Source organism: Tenrec ecaudatus, chromosome 13 (assembly GCF_050624435.1).
Source record: "Tenrec ecaudatus isolate mTenEca1 chromosome 13, mTenEca1.hap1, whole genome shotgun sequence".
NCBI classification, from domain to species: domain Eukaryota; kingdom Metazoa; phylum Chordata; class Mammalia; order Afrosoricida; family Tenrecidae; genus Tenrec; species Tenrec ecaudatus.
In genome coordinates this window covers 23917897-23931650 of record NC_134542.1, presented here as the reverse complement: position 1 = coordinate 23931650, position 13754 = coordinate 23917897, and the positions used below count along the sequence as shown (strand labels likewise).

Sequence of the window (13754 nt, the reverse complement as noted above, 5' to 3'; positions counted from 1 at the left end):
TACCCCAAACATCCATATCCATACCCCAAACTCTCTCCAATTGTGACCAAGACATTGAGCTCTTCTTTTGTTTCTGAGTCAGGTATCATGCATCTCCCATAGGAAAATGCTGTTATAATGAGATTTGTGCTGTTAATGCACTACCAGCCGAAAGACAGAGTTGAGATTAAAGCACGCGGCACTTAAAGATTGCTATAAACCACTGCAACAACAAGAGAGAGATAAAGGAGATGCAACTGGGGTCTGAAATGATCAGGGAAAGCTAAACGGGGAGCTTTGTGTGCAGGGCACAGACTTTTAGAGAACATTTAGGATGAGACACGGGGTCCTTGGGTGGTGCAAACAATTAGTAAGCTTGACTGCTAACCGAAAGATTTGATGTTGGGGTCTGCCCAGAGGCATTCTGGGAACAAAGGCTTATGATGTGCTTCTTCATACATCAGCCACTGAAACTCTGTGGAGCACAGTTCTACTCCGACGCACATAAGGTCACCACACATTAGTGTTGGCTCAAAAGCAACCGGTAGTTGAGCCAGGAGCTTGGGGATCTAAGTTAGAATGAGCCTGGGATGTAGAGGGAATTCGGGCACCGGACAGACATCTTACTGAAGAACAGAGAGAACACACGTGACATGAACTCTAATTAGGAAAATCGCGAAATCAAGCAAAGAGGAATTGGCATCTGAGTATTTGTGTGGATTGATCCGGAGCTAATGCGTGGGAGAGTCTCTAAGAAATCCAGGCAGAAGACAAGGGGGTCTGGAACTGGGGTCTCCAGCAGGACAGGAAAGAAGAGGGGCCTCGCACACAGGTTTAGAAAGATGGTGCTTGGCTTGGAGGCTAGTGGCTTAGCAGGTGAAGAAAAGGGAGTAGTCAGAGATGATTCAGAGATTTCTAAAGTGAGAGAGCACCCTGGTGTTGCTGGCATTCATGGGAATGTCGAAATTCGATGAGGCGATCCCTGGCAGAGAGCGGAATGGTAATGAGGGCTGAGCTCTGCAGAAGAAAACCCACATGAATGTTTAAGCGCGTTCAGGGAGCAAAGGGAATTGTGTTCCCTGGGTCTCTGGACTCTTAGCATGAAGCCATGGGTGTGTTAGCGAGAGCATGGCTCATGTCTGGAAGTCCTGCTTGCATTTCCTCGCCTCCGTGTCAAAGGAAACACGCCTCAGGAAGAGGCACCAGCAAGACAGTCAATACAAATTGTCTCCTGTCCCACAGGCCCTTTCAACAAGGGTTTTCTCCTCACCATCCAGAGACTACAGGTTGGACAATATGCATGGTTCCCATAAACCACCCAGGAGTCCTCCCGGCTCTCTTGTTGCATCAGTCAAGAGCAGCTATGGCACATAGGAATGTGAACTGAGTTCACTGTCACCAGTGAGTTCAATCGTAGCAGACTGAGGAAGGAAACGGAGATGTTATAAACTAGCATGAGCCAGACAGACATCCCAATGACCACTGTGGATACCCGCAATGTGACACAAAACCCGAGTCTGCTCAGAATCAGATCCGTGATGGGGACCTCAGTGAATCACTGAGCATTTCTGTGCCTGTGTCTTGGTGGGCACAACAGGGATTCTCATATTACGCATTTGAAAAAGATATGCACAGGGATTAAAGAGAAAGGTATTAAAGAGATGGCAGGAACAATAATTAAGTGGATATATGAATGTCCTTAACACAGCTGACACATAGTAAAATGTTTAATATATGTTTACCCTGATTATTGTTTGTATTGCGTCTTTGAAGACAAAAGATATGCTTTGGAGGTCAGAAGGCACGCAGGGAAAGCAGGGTTATCTGGGATTCCCCATCCTGTTGAATCACAAGTGGATGACTGGGATTTCATATACACCAAAGAAAGCACAAACCAGAGGAAAAGAGTCTCCAGAGGTATTTCAATGGCAATGACCCTTTGGAATCAAATTATATATTTTTTTTATTATTTTAAAAAATTTTAAATTTTTCCAGGACACCTCTGAATGGATTCAAACCATCAACCTTTTGGTGAATAGCCCAGCACTCACTCACTTGCACCACCAAAGGTACCTGGTATTTAGTAGAATTCGAAAATAGCACGCATTTGGATACACTCCACCTAATGGGCTCCTGTCAGCCACTGGTCAACACAAGCGAGGAAGGCCCTGGGGAATGGATTGGCAGAGTGGCTGGAATTGTGGGAAGCACCCTCGTGAGGACAGCTCAAGACCAGGCGGGATTCGCACAGGGTTGCTGTGAGTCGGAACCAGAACCGAGTGGCTGGCACCTAACACCCACCTCTGTTCATATGCGGCCTAGGACGGGTGTGGGACCTGAAGCAGCGGCGGTGTTAGAAGTGACAGCCCTCGGGAAAAGGGGCTTCACACAGTGTAAAGTCCTGTTTTCATTTTCTTTAAACAGTATAAGTTTCATAATCGGTAATCATTTTCTTTTAGTGCCATTTTCAGGCACCTGTAAAATATTGTTTTTCATGAACTTCACAAAAATGTGACTCTGTTTTCCAGACTGCACTCCCCCGACCCCCTGGCTGGGGAAGGGGGCATCCCCTTAGCTCATGAGGGCAGGGTTTGACTCAGAGGGTGGGACCCCTTGGCCTACACTTTGGGGGTCGTGTAGGTGTTTTAAAGGAGACTAAATATGCTGGATGCACATCATAAAGGGATCCACTTAGTCTGAATCCGGTGTGAGGGTACTTTGTTTTGTTTGGATTTGCCAAGCAGGCTGCTTTAACTTAAACATTTGCCTCCCAACAAGCCCCTGCATGTGCTGATGACAAGATTAGAGCTCCAGGCCCAGGCTGCCTGGGTGAACATGAACAAGAAGCATTTGCTCCATCCTGCCAGGCTGGAGGCGGAGGGGGAGGGGGGGAGGTGTGGTAAGGGGGTGGGGGGCAGGGTTCATTCCCTTGGAGTTCTAATTGGTGAAGGCTAGTGTCCTAAGCATTTGTGGCAACACAAATGGGAATGAGTGGAGGCAGACGGTGCCAAACACAAGCATTTTGCTCTGGACTGGATCCCACCGTGGCAAGATGACAGATTCCCCACGCACCCACAGCCCAGACTTCTCCAGACATCCATCAATCAAACAACTACCCAGAGAGTCCTTTGAGGAACTAATACTTGTTCTGAATGATTTTTCAAGTCCCGCAGACCTGCCCAGAGATTCTGGGAGCAGACTGTGCCTGTGAGAACCCCACTCCTGTTCTCACCGGCGCCGAGTTTCAGCTAGGGGTGGCGTCTAGAGTTTCATCTTCTCAGTTGCCCAACAGGCGGTAAAGAAGACACGGTAGCACCAACAGGGCGTCAACTCCCATAAGCAGGGCTGGATGCCGAGGATGCTAGCCGACAATGACTAATCCAGAAGAAGTTGAACAGAGGTCACATTCTACACCGAAGCTCGGGTGTGGGATCCCTCTGACACACACACTGGAAGGCATTCCTTACCGGCTTTGCTCACGTTCATGACTGAGACAGACAGAAAGCTCTTTCTGTTTCTAATGTCTGCTTGTTCATCTACTTTGTCAAGCCAAAATCAGGCAACAGGGACGATGAGCAGTGACGTCCAGGAGGTCAGAAACATTAAGTCCACAAGCTTAAGAGCAGGTTCCAGAGCCAGACTCCCCCGATTCAAATCCTAGCATCTTAGTAGTCATTTTGGTCAAGTTACTTTCTTGCTCTGTGTATTATTTTATGATTATTTTGCCTGTGAAATGAACCACACTGCCAATGGAGCACCAAGAGAAAAGCTTTGTTCTGTGTTCTTTTGTCCTCCAATGGAGGTTTGGCTTTTGCAAAACACGGTCATTCACTTTCTTTTGGATATTGTTTGATTTAAATCTGAGACATTTATTACATTGCTTCCTCGGAATTTTTTCTTTTAAATTTAATATCAGATAGTATCAAGCATATGATTTCAGATCAAAAATACGTATTCTTATTATTTTTGTTAGTCAATTTTAATTTTTAGCTTGATAAAGAGGTGTTAGAACTGTAACAATGAAAGAATGAGAAGCCCTAAAATCCCAGCTGTCATTTCAAAGTCATTGCCTCTCTGCCACAACCAGAGTGGGATGGAGCTGGGGAGGCAGGGGCGTGCAGGCTTCTGCAATGATCTTAGATTTCCGAAATTACAGAACAGCGCCTCCAGTGATAAGATCTCATTTTATACCCTGTGGACTACAAGATGAGTTACACTTCTGGAAAAACTTTGCATGTGGCTCTCATTTATCCACATAAAAGTTTCCAGACCTAGAAATAACGTGGATGTAGAATGCAAATCTCATGGAGAAGACTAAGGAAATGTGAAAATAACTTTTCTCCACGTGCTTGACTTTTAGCAAAATCCTTTCCCTGTAATTTAGCAAATTACCATCTCCCTGTCGGTTTAAATGAAAAACAAAGCAAACAAAAAAATCTGTTTCAGACCGACTGCTATAAGGTTGAAGAATTAGAGAATATACTTCCAACGTCTGAGCTATCCTATAATTTCGTTTTCTGCTACTCATTAGCATACAGATTATTACCATATAACTAATTTTATCTTGGGTACACAGTAAAACATTGGTTCAAGGAGACTTGATTGAGTGGTTAATATATGTAGCTGCTAACTAAAAAGCTGGCAGGTGGGTCACATCAGTAGATCCATGGAAGACAATCGGGGCGCTGTGCTTCATAGAGAGTTACAGCTTTGGAAACAGTATTGGGCAGTTGGACTCTGTCCTATATGGTTATTATGAGTCAGACTTGACTCAGTGAAATTGGCCGTCTTGTTTTGGTTTTGGAATTTGGAAAATAAAGGTTATTCATCTCTTGCTGCACAGTATTCTCTAGAGACTTCTGGATTTAAAGTGTCCTTGGGCCACTTGACATGTTACTTCCCCAGCTTTTTCTTTCTAATTTGGTGGCATTACAAAGGCGCTTCATTATTTTCTCTATGTATCTCTAAATGCTACCCACCCAATGCCTTTGAGTTTATTACAATGCAGAACACCCATTTTCAAGGCTGTAAATCCATACAGGATCAGAGAACCTCATTGTTCTCTCCTGCAGTGATGGGTGGGTTTGAACAGTTGGTCTTGTATTGAGTAGTCCAACGCCTACCCAACAGGGCTGCCAGGACACCTTCTAAATGCTACCAGACACCATTAATTTGTTTCTGACTCTCAGACTTATTCTTCTTGGAAGTTGTATAAGATAAGTTGTGTATACTTGAACATTCAAAGGAAGCAGTACATATAAAACTGAACATCATCCCTCATTTAAAGAGAAGAAAAAAATCGGTGACATGTCTAAAGAGAAGTTGTTAAAATACACCATTAGCATATATCTTAACTCTCGGGCAAATTGATGATCTTAAACAACGTTTCAAATAGTATTTGTCCTTTATGTATTGAATGCATTATATCTGAAACCTATGCTACTTAAATTTGCCAGACTATATAAATTCTATTATACAGCTAATCTGTTTTTAAAAAACCTTTTATGAAAACAGTAGAAAGAGAACAAAATTTAATTGCTTTTATAAATAATCTAATATAATCTCATCATCAACTCATGTATTTGTGCAAAAATACTTGAAAAATGATAAGGTGCTATTCACATATATTAAACGACTTATTCTTACTCCAAGAGTTTAAATGTCTTACCCTATTTTAACTGATATTTTCTTTTGAATGATCTTATTGTGCATATTCAAATAGAGGCCACCCTGTCTGTAATTTTATTTCTTAGATTGGGTGATTGAACAATTCTGAGCTTATTTTTAAAAGTCATCTTTCATATGGAAAATTACCATAGTTTAGCTGAAATAAAATCTGATTTACAGGGATTTGATATACAAGCAACTTTTAAAAGATAGCTGATCTATGAGATGAGAAACATCTCACTTTGCTTTCCTCTTTGACTAAGAAAACTGAATCCAAATAAAAAAATAATAACAGCATTGGGCAAATCTCAGGGGATAAAAAAGATCGTCTTCCTCAATGTGTGACGTTTTCAGTGCCCTTTCTACATTTCTATCATGAATCACTTGGGGGTATTTTGTTCATTTTATTGCTTGGTAATAACTAGATGCAAATAAAACAATACTGAATGGAAAATGATCTTCTCTTAGACTAAACATGTTGACGCATTTACACCACTCAAGTATCAGATTTGCAGTGAAAGGGCATTTTTAGAGTTATCTGGATTCCATCAGTTCAATTGATCAAACATACATATGGTTTCTAATACAAAAATAAAGGATAATCTCACTTGAGATTGCTGCTGGTTTCTGTTGTGCATAATCTGGTAAGATTAGTGATAAGAATAATCAATGAGTCAAATTTAACATTGGTGGAGATTCAAACACACTCTAGCTCCTACATGTTTCACAATTTTCTAGATAAATAGTTCTAGTTTAATTTACTAGATAACTTGAGAAACTGGGTGGAAACACTCCCAAGTGAACATCTATTCAAAACAATACAATTTAAAATGAAACATTAAAGCAATACCCAAACAGATTTTTAACTCAAATTCAAACATTAGGGAAAAAAAAAAACAATGTTCATTTACTTACAAGTTGATTTTGGTGATGGAAGAAATTTAGTCCGGGTAATAGCCAAAATTATGAAGATAATGACTGGCCATAAGATCAAGACAAGTGTCCAAAGCTGTAAAATAATGAAAGAAAAAAATAACCAATTATTTTGCTGAACAAAAACCTGATGACAAGAAGGCATATCATATTATAATATCCCTACACAGGTTGGCTTTCTGACTGTCCATAAAGCTTACTTGTAAGAATGGGACAAAGGATCTTTAAAATGCAGGAAACATCTGCGTGATCCCAAGAATAACTTCTAAGCTTAAAAGCTTGAAGCAGTCATCTGAAATTCACTTTCTAATCACCTACCAAGACTGCTCCAAGAGTGATTATCTAGAACTGAAAGCAACCAGTCAATCACTTCTGTAATTGCAAATTTAGAGTTTCTCAGTTACCTGTTGGATAAGGTTCAGCATTCTAAACAGGACATACAAAGCCAATATAATATCAGGCTAAGCTTAACTCACCATCCCCATTTCCAGTTTGCTACACCCAGCCATAAAAACTAATGTTGAGCATTGGGTAGAAGGAACCTTGGTGGCCAGGTGGATTATGCGTTGGGTTGCTCACTGTTGAACACTATCAGTAGCTCTCTGGGAGAAGGGAGAGGCTTTCTTCTCCTCTCAAGTTTTACAGCATCAGAAACCCAGAGGGGCAGATCTACTCTGCTCTGTAGAGTTGCTACGAGTCAGAATTGACTCAATGACTATGAGTTTAGCTTTGGAGAATTCGATAAAAATGGTTCAATGAATATTATTGGGAAATGAATGAATGAATGCATGAATGCATGAATAAATTAACCAAAAAAAGAGTTCGGTCAATGAGTGTCAATAGGAACTTAAGTTCCGTACAAGCCTCCTCCTATATTGCTCTTACACCGAATGTCTGCTCTGTCGAAGTCCTAACACTCTCATCAGTGATTTTCTTGTCTGATTCCTCAACTGAAGAGTGGGTGCCTTTAAGGCAAAGTCTCATTCATCCTCCCAGCTTCACTACTTGGCATTAATAGGCATCTGGAGAATGAATACTGCAATGACATTTCTACAGAAAATCTAATTTTAAGGCAGTTCAGCAGCAGCTTTTCTCTTATACAGACTTGATTTCACTAGTAAGTCACTCACTGTTCAGTAGTGTATGCAGCTACAAGTCTGACTGCAGAGCAGGGAGAAACAAACAGACTAGCTTGGCTATGCAAACCCTTACAGCACTTGAGTCAACCACAGGGAACTACCTTCACCTTCTGTTAATAAATTAAAACTCAGACCTCTATTTCTGTCTGGTTATGCTGTCAGACCAGTTCTCTAGCCTCTCCTTATTGCAGACATGGTTTGATTCTGCCAAATCTCCCGCTCTGCTTGGGGCTCTTCATTTCTCCCAAACAACCTAAGCTTATTTAATTATTGATCCCTAAGTAACTCCTCTCCTAAATTTTCTACTCAATTCTGCACCATGTATCTTATTGCTGGCAAGGCTGACTTCAATTTCTTGGCCTTTGGGAATAAGGGCAAGTTGATTTTTTTAAAAAAAATCATTTAATTGGGGGCTCATACAACTCATCACAATCCATACATCCATCCATCGTATGTCGAGCACATTTGTACATTTGTTGCCCTCGTCATTCTCAAAACATTTGCTTTCTACTTGAGCCCTTGGTATCAGCTCCTCATTGCCCCCTTCCCTCCCCGCCCCTTCCCTCAAGAACTCTTGATAATTTATAAATTATTATCATTTTGTCATATCTCACACTATCCGATCTCTCCCTTCACCCACTTTTCTGTTGTCTGTCCCCCAGGGAGGAGGTGATATGTAGATCCTTATAGTTGGTTCCCCCTTTCTACCCCGCTTTCCCTCCACCCTCTGATATTGCCACTCTCAGCACTGATCCTGAAGGGATCATCTGTGCTGGATTCCCTGTGTTTCCAGTTCCTATTGGTACCAGTGTACATCCTCTGTTCTAGCCAGATGTGTAAGGTATAATTGGAATCATGATACTTGGCTGTGGGGTGGGGGCAGTTGGAAGCATTTAAGAACTAGAGGAAAGTTGTATGTTTCATTGTTGCTACACTACATCCTGACTGGCTCGTCCCCTCCCCATGATGCTTCTGTAAGGGAATGTCTAGTTGCCTACAGAAAGGCTTTGGGTCACCAATCTGAACGTGACCTCCTCCCCCATCATTCACAATGATTTGATTTTTTGTTCTTTGATACCTGATCCCTTTGACACCTCATGTGCTCCTTCCATGTGGTGTGCTTTTTCCCCTGTGGGTTTTGTTGCTTCTGAGCTAGATGACCGCTTGTTTACCTTCAAGCCTTTAAAACCCCAGATGCTATATCTTTTGATGGCCAGGCACCATCACCTTTCTTCACCACATATGCTTATGCACACATTTATCTTCAGCGATCTTTTCGGGAAGGTGAGCATCATGGAATGCCAGTTTAATAGAACAAAGTGTTCTTGCATTGAGGAAGTACTTGAGTGGAGGCCCAATGTCCATCTGCTACCTTAATACTAAACCTATAAATATATGCACATAGATTTCCCCCTCATCATTTATAAATGTATTTACATGTATACATGCTTGTATTTAGTCCTCTATAAATGCCCTTTGCCTCCTAATTCTTTCCTCTATTTCCTTTTACTTTCCTCTTGTCCACTATCATGCTCAGCCTTCATTTGGGTTTCAATCATTTCTCTCAGCTACATTGCCCTTGATCAATCCCTACCAGGTCTCTCACACTCTTTGCCACTGATTTTGGATCACTTGTTGTTCCCCTGTCCCTGGGTTGGTCAACACCACCTCCTTCCCCCCACCTCCCCCTCTCCCATGTCCCCTGGAACTATGGGTCCTGTTGCTTTCTCCCCCAGACTGTTCATCCAGTCTATCTTATCTAAATAATCCTGCAGAGATAATAACATGCACAAAAACCAAGATATAGCAAAACAAAGGGATAAAAGAAAACAAAACAATGACAATAAATAAATAAAATTTAAAAGAAAAACCTGTAAATAGTTCAAAGTCTGTTTGTTGACCTCTAGAAGTGTCCTCCAGTTGAGTCCAATGGGGTGACACACCCTGGCCCCACAGTCTGTCCTTGGCACTCCCTCAGGACCTCCCTGCTCTGCCACATGCACTTAGTGTTTTGCCTCGGTCTGGTGGGGTCAGATGGGGCCAGTCCCGACACTGTGTCTCCAGTGTTGTCCCCGTAGGGCCATGGGTGAGCGAGGGATGTCATGTCTCATAGTGGGTCAGCCATATGGTCCACTCTGTGCATTGGCTGTTCTGAGTGGGGCTATCGTCCTCCAGGCTTGGTGGGCCAGGATGTGCTCCACTCTCTCTTCCTCCCCCTTCCTTTTACTCCTGTGTGTTCTGATCAGACATGTCCCTCTCCCCAACCTCCCGCTTCAGTGCTGTCCTCTAAATGGAAGAAGTTGACTGTAGATCTAAGGAATGGGAAGTTCTATAGCTAGCAAGCACTCACACAGAATACAGGGCTTCTCACATGTGGATGTGATACAGAATCACCTGGGGCTCTTTTCAAAATGCAGACTCCAATTCCAGAGTCTTTGGTGGGTCCTGAGAGTCTTCCTTTCTAACAAGATCCCCATTACTGCTGCTATTGCTGGTCCATGAACCGCACTTCGAGCAGAACAAATGTAGGTGTCCCCAGCTTGCCTAACTAGGAGGAATGTTGATCATCCAGAATATTTTTGTTGCAAGGTCCTTTCTGATTCCCTAGCGTAGGTTTTTCTTCACCTGGACAGAATCCAGGACATTGTTAAATTTATGTAGAAGTTTTTTTCCTTTTTCCCCCCCTCTGACTTGTCATTGAAGTTTAGCATTTCCATTAGTGGGAAATGCAGGCAACAAGCCACAATGTTCTGAGCAGGGTCTCTGACTGTTGGTGGAAATGCGACACCGTGGTCCCTGTGACGCAGGCGTTGTGGTGGAGCATTCTAAGTGCTGTTCACACTCATCCCTCGGGGACAGTGGCAGTCGTTCTGCCTCAAGGTTACACTACCATACATATGACCACGCCATAGATCTGCTCTTAAATGTTTTAATAATTAAATTTGGGGATAATTGGTTTTATTTCTATTCCTGTTGGTATTATCTTATTAATTTTAAAAAAGATGATTCTTAGAAAGACCCCAAGACTTCATTAGACTGCCAAACAGGGGCACAGAAGAGACCAAGAACCTGTCATGGAGCCATCACACCCCCCTTTTTATTCTCTGGGTTTCAGAAGGGTAGCGGAACTTATCCCAGGCTACACATATAGCTGGGGGGGGGGGGGGCAGAGCCCAGAACAAGGATTCTAATGTCAAGAGTCAAGGTCAAGAACCTTCTATATATTATCAAGTTGCTCTGAGGATCAGAAGGCAGGCATTCCAGAAAATGGATTGAGAAAAGATGTGTAGAAATACAAGGGATAATATTATCCTATCCAGTGTCTTGGCCCTGCAAACAGTTAATGTGTTCAATGGTTCACCAAAACGTTGGAGGTGTGTGTTTATCCTGAGTTGTCTCAGAATACACTCCAAAAAGTCAGTCATTGAAAAATCCTATGGAACAGAGTTCAGTTTTGACCCATAAGGGGTTGTGATAAGTCAGCATTGACTTGCTGAGAACCGATAGGGTATTTGAAAGATTACAGCCTGTTCTTCAGAGCTTCTGAGCACAGGATCTGTTTTTATACGACTATACAGACTTAAGGCTAAAAATATTAATGTTTAAGGATTATATTTGTGGTCATAATGATTCTTTAAAATACATACCCAGTGCTGAAGTACAAAGAAAATGTTTTGAAAATGATGATGGCAACAATGTGTAAATGTGCTTGATACAATTGATGTATGGAATGCTCCAAGAGCTGCAAGAGTCCCCAATTTAATATATATATATATACATATATATATATATACATATATATATATTCCTCTAAGTAGCCTTCATGCCCCATCCTGTCACGATTGAAGAGATTCCAGTGCACAGCAACCCTGAAGGACAGAGTCGGAGTAACTACTCATTAGGTTTTCTGGGCGACCATCTTTACAGACACAGACTGCCACCTCTTTCTTTCCCACCAAATGGCTGGTGGCTTTGAATTGCTGGCCTTCTAGTTAGCCATTGAGTGCTTTAAGCATTGTTCCACTGGAGCTCCTTTTAGTGCCTCTTGACTATTTTATTAGAATCTACTCATTTCTATGCCAAGCTCAGGGGAATTCTATGAGATTAAGATCACCTATATCACAAATATACACTCACATCAAAATAAACGACACACAAACTGGACTATCTTGAAATTGTCTCTTAGGTGACCTGACTTGATGATTGTCTATGTATGTTGTGGTACATTGCTAAATGCATTTTAGACCTGTTTTACACGCAGACAGAATATTATACATAGCCATGTAAGTTAAGACAGTTTAGACTCTGTTAAAGGCAAAACCCACTGCAAGCCCATAAGGAGACTATTATCACTAGACTCTCCCTCCAGATTTCAGGTCAGAAAAGTTTGGAGAGCATTTATGCATCGTGCATTTGAGAGGGATAATAAACCACTGTGTTCTTGTGTTATGATTGATAAATTCATCACAAAAGCAAGGAAGAAAGAGAAATTAAAATTCACATAACAGCAGGATTGCTCTCAACTCATTCTAAATAAATTATAAACAACCTAGAATAAATGCAGTGCCAAGGATCCAAACACTAAACCAATGAGCCATGACACCTTTCTGTTTGTTTGGAGATATGGCAAATATCTTGGACTTTACACATAAAGACATGGTCTACAAAAAAAATTTAGAGAGAGAAATTTAAAAATTTTTTTAGCATTTTGGCTCATATTTTAAGTATCTCACTCTTGCCTTTAAACCCCATTCATATACCATCAATCCTGCATTCTTAACATTTAGGGCTTATGCATATTGAATAATTTACAACCTTGAAGCTGTATGTGCACAACTACAGAGGCCATGGCAGCTCAGCTACCCCATTCTGTTCTCTTTCTCTAACATTCCCTTCTTTATTTTTCAAGATATGAAAATGCTAACAATGTATAAATTTATGAAGGGAAAATAATGAGGAGCTGATGCCAAGGGTCCAAGTAGAAATAAAATGTTTTGAAAATAATGATAGCAGCATATTTGCAAATGTGCTTTACACAATGGATGTATGGATTGTTCTAAGATCTGTAAGAGCCCCCAATAAAATTATTTATTAAAATTTAAAAAAAGAAAGACTGACTTTTAGAAAGAAAGCCTTGACTATCTATTTCCTAAATATCAACCATTGAAAATCCTATGAAGCACAGTTCTATCCCAACACACATGGAGTTGCACAAGGTGGGGTTGTCAGACGCCACTGGTTTTGTGGTTTTTTGGGGTTTTGTTTTGTTTTTGCCAATGTATTTTATTTTGTTTTTTATTTTGTTATAAATCATTTTCTTGGGGCTCATACAACTCTTATCACAATCCACACATACATCAATTGAGTAAATCACCCTATACATTCGTTGCCCTCATCATTCTCAAAATTCGCCTTCCACTTGAGTTCCTGGAATCAGCTCTATTTCTTTTTTTTAACCCTCCTCCTCCCTCCCCGTTCCCCCCTCCCTCATGAACCCTTAATAATTTATAAATTATTATTTTATCCCACCCTACACTGCCCAGCATCTCCCTTCACCCACTTTCCTGTTGCCCATCCCCATCCCCATTTCTACACCCCCCTCCTTCCCGGTATTGCCACTCTCACTGTTGGTTCTGACGGGTTCATCTGTCCTAGATTCCGTGTTTCCAGAGTACAACTGTACCACTGTGCATCCTCTGGTCTAACCAGGTTTGCAAGGTAGAACTGGGATCATGATAATTGTGGGGGAGGAAGCGTTTTTTGTTTTCAAAGTTTGCCAATTTTAATGATCTTTTCAAAGAACCAACTTCTGATTTGATTTTTGTTGTTATGTGGGTTTTTTAATAATCAGTTTATTAGGGGCTCATACAACTCTTTTCACAATCTGTACATACATCATTTGTGTCCAGCACATTTGTATGTATGCTGCCATCATCATTCTCAAAACACCTGCTTTCTACTTGAGCCCTTGGTATCAGCTCCTCATTTTTCCCCTCCCTGCCTGTTCCCCCCTCCCCCAAACCCCTGATAATTTAT

At 41.5% G+C, this 13754-nt stretch overlaps 1 protein-coding gene across 1 annotated transcript in view; it reads right to left on the bottom strand.

Annotated features, from left to right (window-relative positions):
* ABCA12 (ATP binding cassette subfamily A member 12) overlaps positions 1–13754 on the bottom strand; it is a 194028-nt gene that overhangs the window by 167418 nt on the left and 12856 nt on the right. Inside the window, exon 2 of the mRNA XM_075530221.1 lies at positions 6562–6655. Coding sequence (XP_075386336.1) covers positions 6562–6655 — 94 coding nt within the window. The remainder of the gene's footprint in view (positions 1–6561; positions 6656–13754) is intronic.